The sequence below is a fragment of the Lynx canadensis genome, chromosome B2 (assembly GCF_007474595.2).
Source record: "Lynx canadensis isolate LIC74 chromosome B2, mLynCan4.pri.v2, whole genome shotgun sequence".
Taxonomy (NCBI): domain Eukaryota; kingdom Metazoa; phylum Chordata; class Mammalia; order Carnivora; family Felidae; genus Lynx; species Lynx canadensis.
In genome coordinates, this window is record NC_044307.1 from 40,739,640 (window position 1) to 40,765,425 (window position 25,786).

At 50.2% G+C, this 25,786-nt stretch overlaps 1 protein-coding gene across 7 annotated transcripts in view; it reads right to left on the minus strand.

The window, feature by feature from the left end:
• TRERF1 (transcriptional regulating factor 1) overlaps positions 1-25,786 on the minus strand; it is a 210,790-nt gene that overhangs the window by 26,896 nt on the left and 158,108 nt on the right. For 3 of the 7 annotated variants that reach the window (XM_030315515.1, XM_030315516.1, XM_030315514.1), the window contains exons 5-12: positions 11,019-12,719; positions 9,515-9,561; positions 8,511-8,661; positions 7,150-7,449; positions 3,300-3,687; positions 2,542-2,608; positions 553-692; positions 317-420 (exon numbers count right to left, since the gene is read on the minus strand). In XM_030315515.1, coding sequence (XP_030171375.1) covers positions 317-420; positions 553-692; positions 2,542-2,608; positions 3,300-3,687; positions 7,150-7,449; positions 8,511-8,661; positions 9,515-9,561; positions 11,019-12,461 — 2,640 coding nt within the window. In that variant the 5' untranslated portion in view covers positions 12,462-12,719. The remainder of the gene's footprint in view (positions 1-316; positions 421-552; positions 693-2,541; positions 2,609-3,299; positions 3,688-7,149; positions 7,450-8,510; positions 8,662-9,514; positions 9,562-11,018; positions 12,720-25,786) is intronic. The other 4 variants (XM_030315518.1, XM_030315517.1, XM_030315520.1 and 1 more) reach the window with 2 other exon arrangements.

Here is a 25,786-nt window from a genome sequence, read left to right on the forward strand (position 1 = left end):
CCTGCCATCACCGGAGGCCAGTTTTCTGATGGGAATTATAAGATTGCTGAAACGAAATTCTCACTTCCCTAGACAGATGTGACCATAATTATTACTTAGGAACAGATGTCTAAGCAGAAGTCCAACCGCAGGTCCCCCCTGAAGGCTTTAAATCCTCACCTACTCAACGAGCTAAGGAACATGGTGGCATGTTGACTGGTCATGATCTTAACAACTGATTTTATGGTATGTGGGACAACACAAACTCAGGAAAATACTTTCCAGAATTCTGACACGAAGAATGTTAACTGTGAACCCTCTTTCCACGGTTCCTTACCATCACATCACCTTTGGCCTCGAAGAGAGAGTGCAAAGCAAATTCAGAATTGGTCCCTCCACCGGGCAACGCACTCGAACAGCATAAATTCAGGAGATTCTCCACTGATGGGAACAATGAGAAGTCACTGCATCAGAGAGAGCTCAGTCTCATGGATAAACAGAACGATCCTGGAGTCCGAGACCCCTGTGAGAGGATCAAGCCTTTCCCACCCACTTCTTCCCATGGGCCCATACCTCTTTGCTGGAGGTCATGGTTTTCCAGCTCTGGCCAGGGCTTCCATACCAGTGTGGCCTTGTGTGTGTCCCGGGCCAAGGCGGAGACATCCTGAAGTTCTGGGATCTCTGCTTGGAACCTCAAGCCAATGTTGATGCGTCTTTAATGACAAGAAGGAAAACAACAGAGTGGTCTTCAATCTGAGCTCAAGAGCAACTGTCAGGAACTTGAAAAAGAAGGAAACCAATTCCTTCTGCAGGAAGAATGCAGGGGCATTTCCTCACTGTGTGATCCTAAGATTCCAGGCATGGCCTTTTCACTGGGATGAGGAACAGCTTTAAGATTGAGAAGAGATACTGCAGGGAGCAGGGGAGAAGCCCGCCTGGATCGTCACAGCATGCTGTAACTGAGACAGGGAGGGTGCTAATTGCAAGGCAACAGCTGCCCAGAGTATGGCCGATGGCACCATTTAACCAGGAAAAATGGAACAAATACAATGTGCTGGTGATATCTGTTATCCCTTTCACACCACTTTCACCTAAATTATCCATGTGAATCTCACAAACACCTGTGAGGTAAGCAAGGCAGTGACAATTATTCCCACTTAATAGGTGAGTTAACTAAAGCCTAGAAAGGTTAACTTGATCAAGGTCAAGTAACAAAATGGGGCTGGAACTCCGGTTTTCTGATTCCTGACTCAGTGTATTCACCATGCCACCGCCTGGTATGTTCTGTGCTCATCTATGAAAACAGCACCTTTCTCTTCCATTATACCCCCCACCACCCACCCCACAACTTAAGTACTCAACAAGCCTGTTTGGACGACCAGCCAAGAATCTTAGGGAGGGGATGGGAAAGCAAGGGCATTTGGATGGAGCCTTGTAGAGAGCTGGGCACCCTGAGAGGGCTGCCTCAATGTCACGGGGGATGTGCAAGCATGTGGCCACAACCCAACTGGCCCATACAGCCGGAGATAGAGACACTAGGTTCAGAGCTAGTGAATACAGGGCTTCATGCTTTTATTATGCAGTTAGTCTTTGGCAAAAGCCTTGAAACACCAGTACTTGAGAAATAGCATGATCCTATAATTTCTACAACTTCTCATTAAGTGGTACTTCTCAAAGTTCCTTATCCTTGGGGTGCCTGGGTGGCTGAGTCGGTTGAACAGCTCAGGTCATGATCTCGTGGTTTGTGGGTCCAGGCCCGCATCGGGCTCTGTGCTGACAGTGCAGAGCCTGCCTGGGATTCTCTCTGCCCGTCTCTCTCTCTCTCTCTCTCTCAAAATAAATAAATAAATAAATAAATAAATAAATAAATAAATAAATAAATAAATAAACAAACTTAAAAAAAAAAGTTCCTCATCCTCAGTCAGTTGAGCATCTGATTCTTGATTTCAGCTCAGGTCATGATCCCAGGGTCACGGGATCAAGTCCTGTGTCTGGCTTCTCGCTGATCATGGAGACTGCTTAAGATTCTCTCACTCTGCTCCTCCCGCTTGTGCACACACGCACACACACTCTTTCTCTAAAACAAAAAATGAAAAATAAAAAAAACTGGGGGGTGCCTGGGTGGCTCAGTCGGTGAAAGGTCCAACTTCGGCTCGGGTCATAATCTCGCGGTTCATGGGTTTGAGCCCCACATCAGGCTCTGCTGACAGCTCAGAGTCTGGAGACTGCTTCAGATTCTGTGTCGTCCTCTCTCTGCCCTTCCCCTGCTCACACCCTGTCTCTCTCTCTCTCAAAAATAAATAAACATTAAGGGGCACCTGGGTGGCTCAGTAGGTTGTTTCCAACTTCACCTCAGGTCATGATCCTGTGGTCCGTGGGTTCGAGCCCCGCATTGGGCTCTGTGCAGACCGCTCAGAGCCTGGAGCCTATTTGAGATTCTGTGTCTCCCTCTCTCTCTGCCCCTCCCCTGCTCATGCTCTGTCTCTCTGTCTCAGAAATACATAAACGTCAAAAAAATTAAAAAAAAAATAAGCATTAAAAATAAAATTGGCTTTTTCTTACGGTTCAACATCAATGGTCTGCTCTCCAGGCCCTGGGGTGACTGTCACGTTGCTGCCATCAATGCTGTCTGAAGCACAAAACCAGAGGTTAAAGGTCAACAAGAAATGGTACCGAAAAGACTAAAGCAAATGAGCAGCGACCCAAACAGTCATACTGGGACCCCTCTTGTGCCCAACCCATGCCAGAGTTACCCCCTGCAGTTTCCAAGGAACTGGCTGGTGTGTGGTGTTAAATGGCTTAGGGTTACTCATTTCTCACACAGGGTAGGAAGCCAGCGGCCCCACTCTGGTCTGCCAAGCTCACTGTTTCTAGGAAGCCATTCACACCCTAGAAAGAGATACTGGCTACCGGGCTCTCGGTGCTTGATCTTTACACAGCATGTTCAGAAAATGCGGAAGCCTGGCCTTGCAAATACTACCTAACCCCATTCGTAGATCTACTTAGTACACTGATGCGGGGGTGCCTCAGACGATTATGCACGGCACAGGCTCGGGCAGTGTGTGCACACTTGAACCACCCGCTTAGGCCAAAAAGACCGTAATCACGGCTTTCGGGTCTCCCCAGCTGGACTGGGATTGCCTCGAGGGTAAGCACCGCACATTTATTCTGCCTCTGGCACCCGGCCCAGGGCGTGCTGCATGGAGCGGGGCCACGGCAGAAGCTGGTGGGGTACATGCGCCCCCACGGCAGGAAGGGAGCCCCTCCCGCAGCGGCGGGGACCCGGCAGGGCCAGGCCCTGAGGGGCCACGGGGACTCACTGGAGCGGCACAGCAGCACCCGCGGCGTGGGCGTCAGGGGCGTGAGGGGCAGCTGCGGGTGGGCGCCGGGGCCGTGGCCCGAGATGAGGACGTTGCTGAAGAGCCCCGAGCCCTGGCGCACCGGGCTCAGCATGGGCGGGGGCGTGTAGGGGGGCAGCTCATGGGCGGGGTCCAGGAGCAGGTGCTCCCCGAGGACGCGCGGGGAGCGCAGCTGGCTCTGGTAGAGGGTGGCGCCCGAGTAGGAGGCGGCGGCGGGGTTGGCGGGGTAGGAGGGCGGTGGCGGGATGAAGAGCGGCTCGGGCCGGTGCCGGAACTTCTTCTTCTCCGGCAACGTCCTGAGGGGTTCCTCGGCTTTGGCCGGGGCCGGCTGATGCTTCTTGGGAATTTCCTGGAACGGAAAGAATGGGCCCGTTCGAACACTCAGGCCTTCCCCGCAGGCCGTTTCCACAGGTTGAGGGAAGGGGACCCTCCGCGCTAACGGGGGGCCGCCTGTCCACTTGTCCGCCGCCCCCCCTCCCCCGCATCCCCTCCCTTGAAAAGCAGCCCCATCAGTTTCCCACAGGGCGAGTTCCGTGGCTTGACCGGGGAGAAAACTCTGGGTTGGGAGGAAATCCCTAATGTCTGGGGAGAGATGGGGGTGGTAGGAATGGTGGGTGGGCAAGAAAGAATAAATTCACATTCTTTATTGCTTATCACTGCATTCCCATCTGGTGAGCGGAATCCAGCCTGAGTGGGCCCTTTAATTCCCCACCGCTCCCAGGGGACAGACATCGGGGACAGATAACACATGTTCTGAGAAGGGGACAAGAATAATCCACGCAGGGAAGCTGGGCAGAGGCTGCGGCGAGGGGGACAGGCCTAGCCAAGGCTCCCAGGGCCAGTGACCCACACACCAGGCTCTCCTGCGAGGTAACGAGCTGAGGGAGAGCCATCTATGGTCTTTAAGGCCCTCTGCTCTCCTAAAAATGGATTTGGTCGAGCTCCCCCCTCACCACCCCTCACTATGCTCCCAGGCCTGGTAGCTCATTTGCAGCAAGCCTCTCTCCTGTGTTGCTTCCTGTCAGCAGCGTTCGTTTATTTTATGGCAGCCGCACCAAGCATAGTCTGGAAGGAAGATCTGCCACGTGGATACATATATACTAATAAGTAAACATATGCACACAAATAGATAAGCAGGGCATGCCAAAGCCAAACAGAAACAGACGTGGGTTGTGTGCCAGCATCAGCCCAGAAGAACCCAGAGCTGGGTGTGGCTGGGGAGGCCACACAGTGGGGTTGGGAGAGGCAGTGGGGATACCTGCAGAAAAGTTCTGGACAGTCTGTGGCACCCTCCCAGGCCCTGCAGGCCAGTGCCTGTCACAGCTGTAGTTCCTGGCAATTCCTGTGCCCAGGGTAGCATCTGAGTAGGAGGCAGCAAGGGGTGATGGGAAGGGCTGGCCATGGTCATGTGACCAGCTGCCTCCAGGCCATTGACATGCTCCAGTCACCCCTCAGCTCTGGGCACTCACTGCCACCCCTCCTGTTTGTCCCTTAGTTCATTGTCTTTGGGAGTGCTATCCCAGCCCCTGGGAAGGAAGTCCAGAGAAACTGAGAGGTGAGGAAAGAAGAGGGGGCAGAGCCCCACCCCCCTCCGGCTCAGGCTCCCAGCTCACCCCCAGGGGGGGCTCTCCTTAGGCCAGAGTGCCACAACCTGTCTCCTCTCCCCACCAGAGGGCTCCTCACCATCTGAGGCTGAGGCAGAGAAGGAGGTCTGAGGACAATGGGGAGAGGACATCTATGCCCCCCAAGTTGGGAAGCAATCCTAAGGCTTTATATATCCTGTTCCTGGGTAACTGATGAGGCCATCTGAGCACATGCAGACCTTGCATGACTTCAACCCTGCACCGGAATCCAGACCTCTGATCACAGGGTCAAAGGTCCCTTTTGGGCTCCCTCTACTTGAGCCTCTGGTCCTGTCACTCCAACTCTCAACTCCAGGCAAGGCTCTGAGAACCTGAGCAAGAGAAGCCACCCAGAATGTCAGACCTGGATGTCACCTGACAGGAAGCATTTGCAGGGTTCCACTTCCACCAATCTATTCAGACTCTGGAGGCGGGACCACTCACAGAGGTTTTAAAAGCTCCCCCAGAACAGGGAGATGATGAGTCCAAACCCAAGCTCAGGGGGGAAACCCAAGCTCTGTGAGGGGGAGGGTTTCACTTGCCTGCATCCCCAGCTGGCTAGTAGCAGAGTGGGGATTAGAACTCAGGGGTCCTCCCCAGTAATTTCTTTAAGTCAAGTGTCAGGACCTTGCTTGTGTTCACTCAATCCCAGCTACATGCTTCTTCTTCAGCGTTATCTCCTTACTTATGAGTTCTCTCTCACCTTTTCCGCACAGCCAGCTCCATCAATGCCTTTAAAACCCTGCTCAGAACTGTCCTCATGGTGATCTGCTGAGCAAACTCATACCAAACTCCCTCGCACCTCCCCAGCCCCCTGGTTACTTTAGCTGCCCAGGGGTGCTCCCGTCCAGCCACACGCAGGGGATCACTGTTTCTTCTCTGCCCTGGCTTTTCTCTCACTGTCTGAATTGGAGCAGGGGGTGCTGCGTGGGGCTCTGATCCCCATGTGACTAGGTGTCTTACTGTGTCCAGCTTCAGGCTGACACTTCTCTAGGGGTAGCAACCGTGTCCCTCCTACCAAATCAGGAACTTCCCTGGGCAAAGGGGGAGCCCGGCTCTGTCATTTCATCTTTCTGCCTGTTGCTGGCCTCCAAGTCCTTCTGGTTTATGAGAACCCTCACCCCCAGAGGCTCCCCATTAGCTTCTCCTCTTCTGAGGCCTTGGTATTACACAGAGAACAAAGAATATTCTTTCTGGCCCTTTCTAGTTCTCTTCATTATTCTCCCTACCCCTATTATGGCCCAACCTCCACCCTCATGCCACCTGGGATCCCAGCAGCCACCTATTCTCTGAGGACAAATGTGACCCAGCATACACTTTGTGGGGAGGGAACAAGTCTGAGGTCATCAACCATGTGGGTTACAGATTCCCTAGGGGAGGGAAAAAGGGAAGAAGGAAGGAAGGAAGAGAGAAAGAACGAAGGAGGGAGGGAAGGTAGGAAGGGGGGGGAAGAGATCAAATGAGAGAGAGAGAGAGAGAGAGAGAGAGAGAGAGAGAGACGGAGACAGAGATCTCTGCCCCAGAGCCACGCTAAGCTGCTTGAGTGAAGCAATTGGAATTTGAGAGAGAAGGAGAATTTAACAGTGAGCGAGAAACACAAATCTCTTTGCTTTCCTGGGATTGGGGGTGGATGCCTTTCAGTGGAATTATTTTGGGAACCTTAGTAAATATCTTCCCAGGATATTTATGCAGGTGTGATACCGAAAATATCAAGCATCTGGTTAGGCTGGCCATCAGAACGGATGCCAGGGCTGCTGTGTGGAGGCTCTGCTGTGCCAGGGGTTACATCTTTGACTTCTGAATTTGAGGAGGCTCGAAGATCTCGAAGGAGGAGCCAGGGCCCTGGGCAACAGCTTTTTATTACTTGGGATAGTATTTCCGTATTTTAATAGCTGTGATTACCAGCTGAGTTATCATCTTTGTTTTAATCTTGGAACCCTTTCGGGTCTCTCAGAATCTAACCCAGACAATTCGCCTGGTAGAGTAACAGACAATTCGCCTGGGTAGCAGCCAGTGTGGACAAGGATGGGATCCCCAAGGCAGCCATGATTGCGGGGGGTGGTGGTGCTCAACCTGAGAGGCCAAGCCACATTGGAGCTCAGGCAAGTGACCCTGGAAGAGCTGCCCCATCTCCAGGAAAGCAAAGGGATGTTCCCACCCCAGGCAGGCAGGGCAGGGCAGCAACTCACAGCAGGCGGGTGGGGGGCAGCCCCTTGGGGTGAGTGTGGGGGAGAAAGGGTCATCCTCACGAGCACGGGCATCTCGTCGTCCGACATCGAGCTGGCTGGCTTGTCTCTGGTGGAGGGGGCGGCAACGATGCTGTTGGCGAAGCCCTGAGAGCCTGGCTTGGGCGGGAGAAGCTTGACAGGGACAGACACGGGCATGACCATAGGCGTGAGGCTTTCTGCCTCGGGAGGGAGCTGCGGTGGCGGCGGAGGCGGAGGCAGTGGCGGCTGGGGCTGAGGCGGCAGGGCCTTCTCTCCTTCCTCCTACACAGACAATAAAGGCTTTGATCCTGGGCTGAGAGCAGCCTTCCCAAGGGGGTGGGGGGATGCACTTTGCCTTTTTCGAAATGTTTTATTTAGTACATCATGCGTGGGTGACAGAGAACCACTGCAGGGTGGTGCACTCAGGATGCAAGGCCCTGAGTCCCTTGCTCAAGTGATGCCAGTTGGCAGTGGACAAGGCCATGCAATTCTATTTTCTACATTTAAAAAAATCTAGACTGTTATCACTCCCATAATTAAAACAGATATTAAACATCTGTCGTCACTGCTTTTAAAGAAAAGGATATGGACTGGTGATCAGGCACAAAACAGAACACATAAGCTCTTGTGTAGGACCTTTTAATTCTATGGGCCTCAGTTTACTCATCTGGCAAATGGAAGACAAAGCTCTTTTATCTGGTATGGTCAGGTAATGGAAGTGACCTGGGTGAGCCAAAATTTTGGAGAACAGAGAGTTAATCCCACAGACTTAAATTCAGATCAATAATATCCAAAGAATTTAAGAAATTCTTCGTCGGATTTTAATCTAACTCTAAAACCGCACGGATAGTTCACCACACGGATATCCTCCCTGGATACTTAATCCTGAGCGTATTTAAAGACCTTCCATTGCCACAGCCTAACGCTAGTGCGCACTAGTGAATAGAAAATGCTGGCTGAGAGCCTGAAGGGCACGTTAGCTTTCCCGGGCCATTGGCTACTAATTTGGAAGGCCCAAGAGAACGCTGGTCTTGGGTGCTTCAAGCAGCAGAAGTTAAAAATCTACATGTTTTCTTTTGCTGTCTTTTCTAGGAGGTGGGGAGACTGGGATCTCCTAAAAAAGACTTCTAGTCCCTCTGATTTTGACCCTTGTTCATGGAACTGGTGCAAGCGGGGTCTGTTTGACCTGGCCGGCTCCTAGCGTCAAAGCTTAAGCACTCCCGTCAGGGAAGGACTGTGCCTCCCCAGGTACCCGCTTGGGGTTCACATCACTCTCTGACAGCAGCAAAGCAAAGCAAGCAGCACATGGCCTGGGAAGGGCTGGGGGGCTGGCTCCTGCTAACCTGTTTGAGGCTGGGGGAGGCTCTCATTCCCCCGTGGGACCGCATGTGGCCATTCAGGGCAGGCAGGCTCTTGAATTCCTTCAGGCAGATGGAGCACGTCAATTTGTTCTTGGCATCAAACTGCTCCCCAAACACTCCTTTTGGTTGGCCACTGCTCAAGGGTAGGGCCAAACGAAGAGGACACACACGTTGAGAAAGAGGAAGAACGACTTATCACAAGACCTCACACCCCACAATGAACCCATTTCATTTATCTAGTGCTCCCAGGGCCCCACGTGTACTATCCCAAACTAAGCCAAATTTACAGAAGGAAAACTGAGGCTGAAGAGTGGGAAAGGGCTTGCTCAAAACCGTGCAAGAGTTGAACAAAACCTGCTTCGTTCTAGGCCGTCGAGTGCTGGGTTTTTTCCTCCTCTGACCAATCACCTTTCTAGGGTCAGCTTGGGCCGCCTATTCCAGAAGCCTTCCCTTAGAGACACGTGTCTAAGTCCTCTGGTTCAGGCTCCAGACTTAGCAGTTTCTCAGGTTCTGGCACAGTATTTACCATGCCCATGATGAGGGGAGCAAGTCTGTACTATTCACTGCTGCGTTCTCAAAGCTTAGCTCTATGCCCAGCACATGGTAGGTACTCACTAAATACTGACCGAATGAACAGCGGAGAGAACATGGCCTTTGGAGTCCATCCCAGCATTGCCACTTACTTGCTGTACAACTCTAAGCTCTCTGAGCCTGTTTTCTCTTCTGTAAAGTCATAGTAATAAAGCTAACAATGGCTGAGTGCTTACTATGTGCTAGGCACATGGTAATCCTACCCACCCTGAGTGGCTTTATCACACAAAATATAGAGTGCCTAGCACATGGTAAGTGCTCAAACACAATAGTTGCTATTATTATTCCTACAAACCTCTTTGAGTAACTGAGTTTGAAAATGAATCTTGAGAGACAACCCCGGAAAACCTCCCAGTCTCCCCAAATGCCCACAGGCCTCGTTGCATCAATCCTACCTTGACTCGGGGGACCCTGGCTGGGCTCTGCCATCAGGTAGATGCATCTAATTTTGAGCCATGCACGACACCGGAAGAAAAAAGAAAGAGAAAAAAGTGTGTTTTTGATGGAAGGAGTCTTTGAGCTGAGGGACCCCCAGGGTCTGCGCTTCTAGAATGCTTCCTGAGCTCACAGGGGCCGGCAGTTCATGTCCGGATGCTGGGTGCACCTGACACTTCTTTCCCTTGCTTTCCCCAGCCCCCCAACGCAGGACCATGCCCATTCCGGGAGCTGCCACCAGCCACCAGCCCACCAGGACTGTCCCCCACCTTGTTCCTTCCTGTTCTCCCTGTCCACCACTCTGTGCACAGACAGGCTCCATTCCCAAGAGAGACATGGAACAGAGAGCTGGATGACACAGCAGCATGCCCGGAGGCCGCCTGCTGGTCAGGTCAGCTTTGGCCATGTCACCTTATTCTTATATTCAGAAAGGCTCTCAGTTACCACTGGGCCTGAGTGCCAAACAAGACAGGGTCAAGGGAAGTTCATCTCCAGCCTCCAGCCTCCATCAGAGCCCTCTTTCCACCTATCCTGGTCCCATTCAAGGCTCCCTTCTCCTGGGAACCTGTTGTCACATGGGTGTAGCACCTGGAACATACCAAGGCATGAGTAGTGCCTAGCACACAGGGGGCCGTTTTGTGGCAAATCCATTTGGGAAACTATCAAAGGTTAGCGACAGTGGCCCACAGACCTGCAGGCAGTTTTTGTTTGGCTAGACCGATTTGAAAAGTCCTGAATAAGAATGCCAAGAGATGGGGCATTTGTCCTCCAGGCCAGCACAGCTGGCAACATCCCTGATGGTCTCCTGACAAGTCATTTTGCTTACTCAGTTTAACTGCCTGGATCCTGAGGGCGGCTAAGATTTTCATCTCTGAAGCTACAGGAGGTATCCCCTCTGGGAGATTCAAAGCGCACATGGGCCTGTTAAAGGCTCTGAGAAGCCCCTCAGCACTGCAACTTGACTCACTTTAAGAACCCCCCCACCCCTGCCGCCACATTTATTCATCTGGAGAACCCATCCCCCCAGCCATATCTATTAAACGTTCTATGGTAGTTCTCTTCAGAGCAATATACTTTGAGCAATGCTGTCATAACGTGGTCTCCTTCCCAAAGGGGAAACAATTTCACAAGGAATTCCCTGAGGATTCAGATCGAAGGGGGCCAGACACCCCTGCTGGATTATCCCTGGACCCTTGACTCAGGCCTTGACTGCTACATACATCATCCGGGACCTCCCGTGGTATTTTGGCCACCTCTGTCACAAGGACTGAGTTGAAATTGATTTTGTATTCCACATGCCTGGCCCGGATCTCGCCTGGCACACGTAGGTTAACGTTCGTGGGGTAAAAAAAGAACAAAAGGCACTGGAGGGGCGGCAGAGAGGACGGGGCTCCGCACACACTCAGCCCTGGCTGGCCCCGCAGCACCCCGAGATACCAAGAGAAACTCTCCCCATGGGACTACCTGGGGCCACAGGGCACTGGGAGACAGCTGCTGGTGCTGAGGCCCCATGTTGTTGAGGTGGATCCCGCCGGGGGACAGGAGTGGCCGATGAGGGAGGGCACTGCTGAGCCGGTTCAGGTCCGAGCTGGCCGGGTCTCCCATTCCTGCCTCAGGAGGCCCCAGGTCGCCGTGGGAGCTCAGCATGGCCGGGGCCTGCCTGTCGCTTGGGTAAGTCTTGGGCTGACCGTCCTCGCGCTGCTGGTGCTGGGGCAGGTGGCTCTGTGGGCAGAGGGGGTGGCTGTAGGGCTGCTGGGGCTCCTGGTAGTAGTACTGGGGCATGGAGCCCAGCTGAATCAGCTGGACGGCGTGCGCCTGCTCTGGGGCGTACGGGTGGGGGTCCCTGTGATAAGAAGGGGGCTGTAGGTGCATCTGCTGCTGCTGCTGCTGCTCTTGCAAGTGCTGCATCACGGGCTGGGATGGGTAATACTGAGGTATCTGCATGGAACCCTGCCGCTGCTGTAGCTGCAGCTGCTGCTGCGGCTGCTGAGGCTGTGGTGGGCGAATCTGCTGCTGCTGTTGCTGCTGCTGCTGCTGCTGCTGCATCTCTTGCATGGCCATCTGCTGCTGCCCGGCTTGCTGCTGTTGCGGCTGCGGGTAATACTGGTGCTGTTGCATCTGTGGCACGTGCTGGGACAGCATCTGTGGGGCCTGCAGTGGCTGTCCGCCTTGCACTGGCATCTGCGCCAGTGGCTGCTGGTAGTCATAATACAGATGCCCTTGGCTAGGGTGCGGCCCTACCTGGAGAGTTGATTTGGACAGCCCGCCAGCGAAACCAGGGTGAGCCTGCTGGGGCACCTGCTGGTAGCGAGAAGGAATAGCCGGAGCTGGGGGCTCCACGGGTTTCTGGGCCAGCAACTGGCGGAGGGCACTGTCAGGGGCTCCGTCCATCACTGCCGACTGGGTGTGCAGCACCTGGGCCATATTGTTGACCTGAATTCGCAGGTTCTGGTTGGCGAACACCTGGGTGAAGGAGTCTAGCTTGTGCAGGACACCGCTGGTGAGTTTCTGGGTCCGGATCTCGCTGGCCTGGGAGTAGGTATATTGGTAGCCATCGGTGGCCTCAGCCTGGGCCGGTGTCCCCCACATCATGTTTGAGTTGGTCAGGCCGCCACGGAGCTGGACGTGGTTTCCGGGTCCTGTATGACTTCCCCACCCTCCCTGCCTCGAGGTATCTACTTGGCCAAGGTTTTTGGAACCAACAGGCAAGCCTAGACCATCCCGAGTATCTTGAGGGAAGTGGGGGGAGATGGGCGATGCCTGAGGGGCATCCATTCCAGCCCCGGCGACTGTATTCCCATAGTTGTGGTTCAGCCCGCCGTGGATGCCAAGTGGTGGCTGTTGGTAGAAAAGGTTCTCACCACTGTGGGCCACGTGATTGGTCTTGTATAGTTGCTGATCCCCCATGGCGCCTGCCTTGGTCGTGAACGTCCAGCCACAAAACCATAAAAAAAGGTCAATGAGACAAACCCAAAAGGACTGAAACCCTGAGAAGCTGAGAGGAGGCGTCCACACTATTCCACGGCTGACATGTCTGTGGACGTGGCTGCAGCCAGATGTTCCTGTTGGCCTGTACCACTCATGTGCAGAGCGGGGGGTTTTACATCCTCACCCGGGCTGAGGTATGGACCAAACACCACCGTGGCGAAGAGATGACGCTCACACCTGCAAGACAAGATGCAAAGCACAGGACAGGATTTACTTGGATGCTCTGTGCGAGCAATTACATCTACCACGACCAGTTACAGAATTAAATACAAAACAGGAGACTTGATTAGAAATAGCCTGTTTCATACACTGCACACCCTTTACACTGATTCTGCAGATCTGGACCCTCATGTGAGACATGAACTCTCTTCCTTTTGAGCCATTGCTCAATGGCTCATTAGTTTATTGATCTGTTAATTCATTGTTTTGCTCACTGATTAATTCATCCATTCTTCTGGGACTCGGCTGTTGAAAGCCCAGCACTGCAGGGGATAGGAAGAAGTTTAGGACACTTCATTTATCAACTTCTCCGCCCAGCAGACACTTACTGGACACCTACTAAGCGTAAGGCACAATGCCAAGAAATGATTAGGACGTGGGCCAGCTCTTGAGACGCTTATGGTTAGAAAAGGTGATGATAGGTCACATGAATAAGTATGATACAAGGAGAAAAGAGATGCATGTAATAAAAAGGTAAAAATAACCGATATGGGGGGGGGGGGGCGCCTGGGTGGCTCAGTTGGTTAAGCGTCTGACTTCAGCTCAGGTCATGATCTCCCAGTTCACGAGTTCGAGCCCCGCGTCAGGCTCTGTGCTGACAGCTCGGAGCCTGGAGCCTGCTTCGGATTCTGTGTCTCTCTTTCTCTCTGCCCCGCGCCCCGCTTGCACTCTGTCTCTCTCTCAAAAATAAACATTTAAAAAAATTAAAAAAAAATAACAGATATGGGAACATAGACTAGAAAGCTTATGCTGGATATGAAACAGAACTGGATAAATTTCTAAGGAGGAGTACTGCACATGCTAGTCTGTCTGTTAGCTCAACACAGTTCCTCACTTTCTGAGGTTCCTGCTCAGGGAAACATGTATGCGCAGTGATGACCTGGCACGAAAAAAACCACATGGGACAAGTCTTAGGAACATGAACTAGGGAATTTGGAGAGACGGGTCTAGTCCGGTGTGAGTCTCACAGGTTCTATAGGGGACTTCTCTTTTTCTTTTTTTTCAAAATAATTATTTTGGGGAGAGCACAAACGGGGGGGAAGGGCAGAGGATCCGTAGTGGGCTCTACGCTGACAGACTGACAGCAGAGCTCGATGTGGGGCTCGAACTCATGACCTGTGAAGTCATGACCTGAGCTGAAATCAGATGCTTAACTGACTGAGCCACTCAGGTGCCCCCCCCCTCTTAAAAATATGTTTTAGGGGACTTCTAGCTGGAATATGTAAACCCCTGGGAATACATGAAGACTCTTCAAGCACTACACTGCAATCAAAGTTTGTTTTTTAACTTTTATTTGAGAGAGAGAGTGTGTGCAAGTGGGGGAGGGGGCAGGGGGGGAGAGAGAGAGAGAGAGAAAATCTTAAAAAAAAATTTTTTTTAATCTTTATTTATTTTTGAGAGAGACAGAGAGACAGAGCACAAGCAGGGGAGGAACAGAGAGAGAAGGAGACACAGAATCCGAAACAGTTTCCAGGTTCCGAGCTGTCAGCACAGAGCCTGATGAGGGACTTGAACTCACGAACTGTGAGATCACGACCTGAGCCAAAGTCAGACCCTTAACTGACTGAGCCCCCCAGGCGCCCCGATAGAGAGAGAATCTTAAGCAGGCTCCATGGCATAGGTCTTGATCCCACGACCCTGGGATCATGACCTAAGCTGAAATCAAGAGTAGGACGCTCAACGGACTGAGCCAGTCAGGCACCCCTCAAAGTTTTAAGAGAAAACTAAATTCCTAGATCCTTGAACTTCCACAGAAGCTGTTTTCTAGAACTGATCGGTGACGAAGGTACGAGATGACCTTTATACCTGCACTCTCACAACAGCCCTCTTCCTCTACAAAAGAAAGACAAACTTCTTACCCCAAACCTTAACTGGGTTTATTATCGCCCCAGTAACCACCCCCCCCCACCATGCAAAAGGACACCTAGAAAGCTAAGGAAAAAAAAATAACCACTCTAAAATGAGTAGTGAATCATTTATTGGAAGCTGGACGGTTTCCAATTCTTCTGTTGCTGTTGTTGTTAGGAAGGCCTAATAGAAGTAATTAAAATCTAATTGTTCGCGATAGATCACTAGGTGATTTCTGGCATATAATTCAGAAGCAGATCAAGAACTGAGTGATCCTGCTTTAGAACAAAACTTCCATTTCTGTCAGTTCATGTGAATGAGGGTTTTCAGGGCTTACATCTAAATGAATGAAAAACGGAGATGTAATCAAGCTGGCCCCTGTCTCCTACAATATATAATATTCTTCCATGGATACGGAAACAAAGCAGAGAAATAACCCAGTGCCAGCCGTATTTCATTTCTGGACCGAGTGATAGCTGTTATGAGCGTGCACACACTGACAACTCAAGCTGCGTGCTCCGATCTGCTCACACACAGGTGTGTTTGCTGTAAGTCAATAAAAAAAAAAAGAAGTATTCTAAAAAGTCATCAGTGTTACCATTCTTAGTATCATTTTACTTATGTTTGTTCATTACTTATCTGAGTTAGCAATACATTGATGTCGTTTTGATCATTTGTGTCCTACTAATAGCTGTTAACAATAACTCAAACCAGAAGAAAACTTTAATACGTCGCGCTTGATGATTTCAGGAAATTAAAAAAAGTTTTAATTTCATATACAATTGGTACAGAGAAATATGATAGGGAAACAAACAAAAGAGTTTTAAGCATAAAAATATATTAGATATATTCCATTAGGATAAAATGCCACGGGGGAAGTAAAACAAATAAAATATCAAGAAGAAATTTTCCTTCAAGAAGGAACACTATTAGTGAAGAACATGCTCGTGCATTTTTTTAAAATTTTTTTAATGTTTATTTATTTTTGAGAGAGAGACACAGAGCATGAACAGGGGAGGGGCAGTGAGAGAGGGAGACACAGAATTGGAAGCAGGCTCCAGGCTCCGAGCCATCAGCCCGGAGCCTGACGCGGGGCTCGAACTCACGGACCGCGAGATCGTGACCTGAGCTGAAGTCGGACGCTTAACCGACTAAGCCACCCAGGCGGCCCGCTCATGCATTTTTAAAATGGATGATGGTGGGTAGCAAATTCCTATGGTGTTTAGATTCCACTGGATAAATTTAAAACAGTGACGTAGTAGTTTTACTTAAAAATAATCAACGTTGGGGCGCCTGGGTGGCGCAGTCGGTTAAGCGTCCGACTTCAGCCAGGTCACGATCTCACGGTGCGTGAGTTCGAGCCCCGCGTCAGGCTCTGGGCTGATGGCTCAGAGCCTGGAGCCTGTTTCTGATTCTGTGTCTCCCTCTCTCTCTGCCCCTCCCCCATTCATGCTCTGTCTCTCTCTGTCCCAAAAATAAATAAACGTTGAAAAAAAAAATTAAAAAAAAATAAAAATAAAAAAAAAAAAATAAAAAAAAATAATCAATGTTTGCAACATACTGGAAATTGCATCTTCTGCAAATGTATGATGAAAAAATGTAGATGTAAGCCTGAAATGTGTGAGGGGTTTATTTACATTTACCATATTCTTTAAAAATTTACTTATTTATTTTTTAGTTTACATCCAAGTTAGTTAGCAGATAGTGCAATAATGATTTCAGGAGTAGATTCCAGTGATTCATCCCCTATGTCTAATACCCAGTGCTCATCCCAACAAGTGCCCTCCTTAATACCCATTGCCCATGTTAGCCCATCCCCTCACCCACAACCCCTCCAGCAACCCTGTTTGTTCTCTGTGTTTAAGACTCTCTTATGTTTTGTCCCCCTCCTTCTTTTTATATTACTTTTGCTTCCCTTCCCTTATGTTCATCTGTTTTGTATCTTAAATTCTTCATATGAGTGAAGTCATATGATATTTGTCTTTCTCTGACTGGCTAATTTCGCTTAGCATAATACCCTCTGGTTCCATCCATGTTGTTGCAAATGGCTACCACATCCTTTTATGAAGGATTTTAAGCAGAAAAGTTGGAAGACCATGTCAGTTTCCCCCTCTGACCAGGTGCTAGACTGAGTTGGTCTCTGTCCCGTTCTGAACGATGAGAGATGGATAAATTCAGAGTGAGGGATTTGGTTTGGTAGAATGAAGGGTGGATGAAGGGAAGCAGTGGGAGGAAACCATGGTTGGCCAAAGACAGCTGGAGTAGATCCTGATGTGGCCAGGAATGGCTGCCCAAGGCTTCCAAGGAGAGGCACAAGGATGTTGGGTGTGACGGCGCTGAACTTCTAAAGCAGGGAGACCAGCTCCCTTCATTCAAAATGTGGCCCGTATCACCTGGAAGCTTATGAGACATTCAGTCTCAGGCTTCAGCCTACATCTACTGAATCAGGATCTGCATTTTATGAAGACCCTCGAGTGATTCGTGTGCACATTAAAATTTGAGAAGTCATGGATTAGTAGGCTCTCGCTGCATCCAGGCGAGACATAATTAAGACGGTGAGCAGAACAGAGGGAGAAATGGGAGAAACATCCCCTGTGTTGCCAATAGGAAGTGACCCTCCTTCAGGGGTTTATGACCCAGTCTGAGGAGACACCCTCCCCTTTTCTCAAGCAAGCTCTCTCCCTTGACATCTTCACTCACCACTATACCTTGCTGACTCCCAATCACTACCCCCAGCCCCACTGCCTGCCCCAAATTCTACTTGCATGTTCAAATGCCAAGTCAACATCATGTTCCCCCAAACGGATGCTCCTCCAAACTCTTGCCCTTGACTCCTCCCTCTCCCTTAGCCAATCACCATCATGACCTATCAGTTTACCTAATATTCTCTTAACTGTATCCATTTTTCTCTGGTTCCCCTACCATCACCTTAAGCCAAGACACGTCGTCTGTCTTCCAGACTATCCCAACAGCCTTCCTACTGGTCTCTCTGCCTTGAGTCTTGCCCATGCTCCAGACAGCAGCGGCAGAATGAGCGTTTCAAACATAACTCTGATCCCATCACTGTTCAAAATCCTTTGATGGCATCCTAGTGCTCTTAGGTTAAAAATCAAAATCATGAACAAGGCCGATCAGGCTCTGCAGTTTTGCCCAATCTGGCGGTGTATCTCTCTTCTCTTTGTTATTTACCCCCTTCCCATCCCACCACTCCAAGCCATTCTGGTCCTCTCTCAGTTTCTTTTTTTTTTTTTTTTCTGATTGTAAGTTTCCTATTATTTATTTATTTTTTAAAATATAATTTATTGTCAAATTGGCTAACATACAGTGTGTAAAGTGTGCTCTTGGTTTTGGGGGTAGATTCCCGTGGTTTATCGCTTACATACAACACCCAGTGTTCACCCCAACAAATGCCCTCCTCAATGCCCACCACCCATTTCCCCCTCTCCCCCACCCCTCTTCTCTCAGTTTCTTGAAGCTGCCATGCTGCCTTCCACCACAGGGTCTTTGCATATGCTGGTGTCCCCCCAATCCCCTAATTTGGAGAGCTGTTCTTTCCCCATCCTCTTCATCCAGTCATGTCCTGAGCATCCTTCAGATCACAGCTTAGACTACATTTCCTAAGGAAGTCTACCCTGACCCCAACCACAAGTCAATATCAGGGTCATTTCTCATACATTTTCATAAAACCACATTCCTTTCTTTCAAACCACTCTTCTCAGCCTGTAATTCTACTTCCACCAGTGTCATTATTTGATTACTGGATCTTTCTTTATAAGGGCAGGAACCATGTCTCCCCAAACCGACCATAATGTCCAGCATACTGTAGGCTCTCCAATAAGGATTTGCTGAAGGAGAGGTAATATTTGTCGAATGAATGAATAAAAAAAAAAAACCGACAATGATCAAGTGTCCCACTGAATTGGTGCTGGCAGAAAAAGACACTCAGTGTAGGCTGAGTGTGTGTTAAGTTCTTATGGAGGACAGTAAGAGTCACCTGGGTCTTGATGGACAAATAAGGTTTATGCAGAGACGAGAGGACCAGGAAGGTACTCCAGCCAAGGGAATGGTGTGCACAAAAGCACGAAGTCAGGTGCAGGTGCCCATGTCAGGAACTCACCAATGATCAGACTGAATTTGTAAGGTAGGGATAAACTGTGGGGGCTTTAAAATGACCTTTAGCAGTGTTATCCTGTGGGCATTAGGCCTGGTGATAACACAATGCCCTGCCTAGCTTAAACCTCACCACTAAACCCTCCTCAAAAGGCTTTCTTTGCACCACGTTACCTCCCACAGGAAGAATTACTTATCGAAACTCACCAGATTCTGACCATGACCTGATTTCATGTCCCTCCACCGTGCCCCCGTGGGTGGAAGCTAGATAATTTTACTTCTGTTGATGTGTCTGCTTTGTGTTCTGAGCTACAGGATTCTATTCCTTAATTCCCTCATATTTTCAAAACTGGAAAGGTAGTTTATTTACAAGTATAGAGCCCTGCAAAGTTAGAGGTGGGCTCCCAAATTGTGATTCCTGGGTCAGCTGTATAAGCCTCACACGGGCACTTGTTATGAATGCTAATTCTTGGCCCCCACCCAGACCGCTGAATCAGAAACTTGGTTGGCGGGGGGGTGGGGGGGAGCAGTCTGTGTTTCAACGGGCCCTCCTGTTGAGTCTGATGCCCTCTCAAGTTGAAGACCACTGTAAAGGTCATCTAGTCTGCCCACATTACAGATGGAGAAGTTGAGGCCCACAGACGTAACTACTACCGGGCCCAGAATAGTGTCTGGTTCACAGCGGCAGGCATTTAAGAATCATACATGGAATGGAAGAGAGAAGAAAATGACTTCCCTAAGAAGACCTAAGGAGGTAATAGCAAAACTACGTGCTATTTATTTTACATTGAATTTATATATATTTTATTTATTTTTTTAAATGTTTATTTTGAGAGAGAGAGAGAGAGAGAGAGAGAGAGAGAGAGAGAGAGAGAACACGAGCAGGAGAGGGGCAGAGAGAAAGGGGGACAGAGGATCTGAAGTGGGCTCTGTGCTGACAGCAGAGAGCCCGATGTGGGGCTTGAACTCATGAACCGTGAGATCATGACCCGAGTTGAAGTCAGATGCTTAACCGACTGAGTCACCCAGGGCCCCCAAATTTGTATATATATATTTAAATAGGAACTATATCTAAGGGGTTCAAAATTCAAGAAGTGTAACAGTATACAAAAGAGTGAAAACTACCCCAAGTAAATAAATGCTTGAAAATAAAGTGAAAAGTTAGAGCAAAATTTTTAAAAAGGGTATACATGAAAAGTCCTCCTCCTATCCTTGTCCCCAGATACCGAGCAACCCAGTCCTCTTGGGACAATCAGATTCCTGTGTATTCTAGAAACATTTTATGCTCACACAAGAATGCTGGTACACACTCCCACCTCCATTCCATGCCTTCTGCAAACACGGTAGCATGCCACAGTTTGGCATCTTGTCAAAGGGTATTTGATTTTATTTTATTTAAAAAAAAATTTTTTTTAACGTTTATTTTTGAGACAGAGAGAGACAGAGCATGAACAGGGGAGGGGCAGAGAAAGAGGGAGACACAGAATCCGAAGCAGGCTCTAGGCTCTGAGCTGTTAGCACAGAGCCCGACGCGGGGCTCGAACTCACGGACCGCGAGATCATGACCTGAGCTGAAGTCGGCTGCTTAACCGACTGAGCCACCCAGGCGCCCCATCAAAGGGTATTTTAAATATACCATTTACCACCTAGAAACTGTTCTTCTTGGTGGATTAGTCAATCTCCTAGAATTGTCATAATACCAACTCAGGAGTCAAGTCTTAATAATTTTTCTAATAATGTCTTGCTCAGTATGTAAAAGACTTCCTATTGGATAACTGGCACCAGGAGCTTTTTCATGCACGAACCAATGAAACAGAACTACTACTTTCACATTTCTGTGATCAATTCTTTCCTTAGAGCCAGGCTCGGGGATTCTAGAGTGGAATCAAGAAAAAAATGCTCACTCGGAACCTGAGGTGCCCTCTCTGTTCCCCCGGAAGCATTACAGCCACACGGCCTGCATCCATGCCCATCTGCCCACTGGCTGTCCATTCATTTCCAAGGTAGGGACAGCATTCTACCCGTCTTGTGTGTCCCAGTGACTGGGACACAGCAAATGCTCCATCAACGCTCAGCGAACTGAAAAGCTGATCCAAGCAAATGAGACGTAGTGCACTTCACCCCTGACATGGACCCAGGGACAGAACCTATTATTTTCTGTTTCAGGCCGAGTGCTCTGTAAAGCGCCCGATTCATGGAATACGGTAGATTATAAGGCTCTATGCAGACTTCTCAGCACAGGAGTTTTTCTGCACAGGGCCAACTACTAAATATTTTCAGGTCTGCAGCGTGAAAGCAGCCACAAAATCATATATCCATGAATGGGCGTGGCTGTATTCGAATACAACTTGGTTTATGGACATGGAAATTGGAATCGGGGCAGAATTTTCACGTATCAGGAAATATTACTGTTTTTTCTTCTGATTTTTCTTCAACCGTGTAAAAAATGTAAAAACGCTTAGCTCACAGGTGGTACAAGGCTAGGTGTGGGCTGGTTTTGGCCCCAGCCAAAGTTTGCCGACCCTTATTCTGGTGCATCAAAGTCTCCCCCCCACCCACCCCACTCCCTCTGCACCCCCAGGGCACCAGGAGAGAGAACACAATCTTCAAGGAGGATATGTGTCCAAAAGGACTACCCTTTGAACCAGAAAGAGAGAGAGGGAGGAAGTTGACTTTGGCCGAGGACCCAGCGGGACTTGTTTGCTTATAATTCAGCAGGGGTAACACCCTGCTCCCGCCAGACCACCACCGCTCGCTGGAGGAAGAAAAACCAAAAAGATTTTCCTTCTTCCGACACTGGGTCATCATTCAGAGACTGTATACACAATCCCCCAAATGACTTGGCTTGGGTTTTAGGCAAGCCCTTCCCCTCAGGTCTGTCAAAGGAGCTCCATTTGGATTCTCCTGGGATTCTCCTCAATCCAGCTCTCTCCCCAGCTCCCCAAGGAGGCAGAGGCCAAGGGCAGCTCTCCAAGACGTGGGCCCATGGTTCATGGTCTCCGTTACGGCAATGTTGTTGTTCTAAATACTTTCTAATTAGTCTTCTGAATAAAGCCGGTGGGTATTTTATAATCCTATAACCCAATTACCACGGACGAGTTCTGCCAACGACAGTGATTAGCACTGAAACGTCCCCCCTCTCAGAGTGACTGGCCTGCTCTTGTTCCTTGGTGGCCCGCTGCTCCTTGCCCTGGGTCTTTGCTGACTCTCCACTGTGGGAGGACTTCCAAGACTTCCTTTGGGCTCCAAGGGACACTTATTCCTCCTTCTTTCAGACTCATCTTGTGGCATCAACTGTCACTCTAATAAGCCCAGGAACCAGGAAGAAACCTGACTCACAGCCTGGGAACCTGCAAAATGGAGTCTGGATTTTGCTTCTTGCGGACAGCTCTCCATCAGGAAATGGTGACTGGAGATATTTCACTTTCTGGTGTGCGGGTTTCTGGTCCTCACTGTGACTGCTCTCTCCTCTGGGCTAGCAGTAGTTCTGGACCAGGGAATTAACACTGTCTTCCCCTGGTGGTGACTGCCACAGGCCCCTTCTGTCCAACCCCAGCTGGCATGGAGGATGTGGATGCTGAGGATGTGGGGAGATAAGGGACCAAAGTAATCTAGGATGGCTTCCTGGAGGAGGTGGCTATGGTTGGAGCGTGCCTTGTTGATATATTCCTGTATATAGTTTTTCAAACCACCCTCCTCCACAAATGGCTAGGCCTGGGTAGAGATATTAGGGATATGGCATTGACTCTATGATATGGTACAGTTAAAGATTTTACTTTTATTTTTTTAAGTAATCTCTACACCCAGTGTGGGGCTCGAACTCACAACCCCAAGATCAAGAGTCGCATGCTCTACTGCCTGAGCCAGCCAGGAGCCCCACATGATATGGTGCAGTTAGATAGAGGGTCAAAGGAGGAGCCAAAAGGAGACCTGGGCTTTGGTTCCACTGACTCTCTGTGTGAAAGTGGGCAAGTCATTTGCCCTTCCTGGACCTTGGCCATGTTTTTATATATCCAGAACTACTACCAAGCCAAGTTTTTCTAGAGGAAGCCTAAACAAGATCCGTAAAATCCCTGCCTCATCTTTTATCAACTTGCAGAGGCTGCTAACTGTTCGGCATCTAATTAGCATTCAAGGTGTGAAACTGACAACGGTTCAGGGGCAAATGCACCCAGCTTGGATACCACTGGTGTCTACGTCCTCTGGGACAGAGAAGTGAAGAGAGGAGGAGGCAGCTGATGTGAACTCACGTGGCCCAGCCCTTCCTGACTCCCAGCACCACCGGACGTAGCTGCTCTGGGAGACCAGAGTGGGTCTTGCTTATTCGCACCCAGTGAGATCCACATTCCTCACATGAGTACAGATAAAGTCAGTTACATCCCAGGGAGAAGCTGACACATGGAGGCAGCATAGGAAACTTAATGACCCCACACTTAGGGCACCTTAGGTCTTAAGGGAGAGATACAATAGGCTCTGGGTGGGGTATGCCAGGGACGAGGTCCACTCGGGTTGCCTGATCCTCCAGGAAGGCTCCTCCCAACTACAGCTGGTCCCTCCTGGTGACGGGGAGGTTGACAGATGACGCGGCCAAGAGGTCTGCAGAGAGAGGGTGGGGCAGGGGAATCACCTGAACAATCCCCACATGAGTCGCTGAGTGACCCAAACACCGGCTACTCCATAATTACAAGGTTCTCCTAAGAAGGAGTTGTTAGGAGAGTTTCAGAATCAACCAGCAACCATACTGAAGACCTATCTGTGCCAGGAGACTTGACCAGGTCATTGCCGTTGGCCTCAAGAGGCCTACAGCTGGGCGGACTGGGGACTTCATGGCCACTGCCCGCCCTTTATGTTCTTTCAGACAACCTCACACCAAGGACCTCCTGCACCAAGACTTTGCTAAGGGGAGATCAAAACCTGAAAACCTGCACTTTAAGCTCACAGTCTGGGGCAGGGAGGGGGCAGGGGTGGGGCTTCCTAAAGACTCCAAGAAATTTCACAAGGAGGAGGCAAAGGAGGACCTCAAAGGGGGCAGCAGCGAGGTCATTCCCACCAGGGCCCATGAGGCACAGTGGGCAGACCCTTGCTGTTGGGGACAGGGGTGCGTATCTCTGTAGGGTGTCCATCTGGAGGGGTCCGGGCCTGGGGCCACAGGGAGGATCCACCACTCCTGCCCCCGAGGACTGAGGACACCGCTTTTGTGAATCAACACTTGGGACTACAGCCAAAGAAAGGATCCTCATCCCTGAAGCTGTCCAGGGCAGGGCAGGGTAGGGTAGGGCAGGGCAGGGCTGGGAGAATGGAAGATTCCCCTCCAGCTGCTCTGACAAGCCGTAGGGAGTGTAGGGGATGAAGACGGGCTGGAAGGTCGGTAGATCTGGGGGGTAGATCTGACTCCTTTACCTTGCCTCTGACCTCAGGGTGAATTATTATTACCATTTTTAAATTTTTTAATGTTTGTTTATTTTTGAGAGAGGGAGAGACAGAGCACGAGTGGGGGAGGAGCAGAGAGAGAGGAAGACACAGAATCCGAGAGAGTCTCTGGGCTCTGAGCTGTCAGCACAGAGCCTGATGCAGGGCTCAATCCCATGAATCATGAGATTGTGACCTGAGCCGCAGTTGGACAGGGGTTCAGCTCCCAAATGGAGCAGCTGGCTTGGCTTTGGTCTGAGGTCTTCAAAGACATCAGAATATAAGAAACAAATGTCCCTGGACACCCAAGGTCTTAAAGATGGGGTCGGGGTCTTGGGGAAAACACACTTCTTTGTGGAACACAGCTTACAGCTCACTGGGAAACAAAGTAAGTGATGCTCCCTTGTATGTAAAATAATTGCGCCTCAGTGTTCTTTGTGCGTGGGGTGTCTGTTGGTCTCCAGGAGGTTCCATGGGTTATGACGTCAGTGTCACGTTTGGGCATTCTGTAAACAGCAGCAGCAACACAGCCCCACCCTGGGGCAATGCTATGGCCCGTAGGCTCTTCACTTGGAAGATAAGGGGGCTAAATCAAGCATCCGCACGGCCCTTTCTGGCTCGGAGTTCTAAGACTTTGGGGGGAATTGTGGGACAAGCTAGAGGGACCTCTGTGTCAGGGGCTGGAGGCCTTCCCAGAGGCACTTCCTGAGTGGCTCCCTCCGCCAGCCCCCCGTGGATTGGATTCGGGCCCATCATCATGGCGCACGCCCCCACCTTTCCAGATCTGAGGGCAGCTGGAATCCCATCTTGCTCAGCCCTGGGACCCAGCCTGTGCCTCACGCCTGGCACCATGTAGGTGTTTGCTCAGTGAAGCCAGACACAGGGCCTCAGAGCCCACCTCAAACGTCCTGTCACCCTGTAGCCCCCTGACCAAGATGTGACTCGGTGGCCTTGCTGCCCCAAGATGTCTCCTTTGTTCTTTGTGTGCTGAGGGAGGTTGCCCTGCTCACTCAGATGACAGGGGCTCCTTGTCCCAGGGCCCTCAGGAAGCTGCTGAGTGCAGGGAAGCAAATAGTAAACAGACCACGGGGGTGAACATCCTGCAAGGGACAAGCTGATAGAGCTGTGGAGACCAGTTTTGTCAGGAGGGCCTTCGTTCCAAATCACAGCATGCCACGATGAAGAAAAACTATGATTTAGGGGCGCCTGGGTGGCTCAGCCGGTTAAGCGCCTGACTCTTGGTTTCGGCTCAGGTCACGATCTTCATGGTTCACGAGTTTGGGCCCCAAATCTGGTTCTGCGATGGCAGCACGGAGCCTGCTTGGAATTCTCTCTCTCTGCCCCTCCCCCACGCGTACTGTCTCTCTCTCTCAAAACAAATAAATACACAAAACAAAATTAAAAAAAAAAAGAAAAGAAAACCTGTGTGCTTTAATTTACAGATGCTTCTAAGGATTCAAATATTATAAAGCTGGAAGTGAACATGCCCGACAACCCCCTCACCCGAGATTCCCACTGTCAACAGTGGGAATGTGGATGATGTGGAAAGCCACAAAGGTTGGTTTCCATCTACCCAAACGGCTACTGAGAGGCCTCAGGGAATCAGGAGGGTATCTTACCTTTTCTGAATTTGCTCTCTCCTCTGGTAATCCTTTATA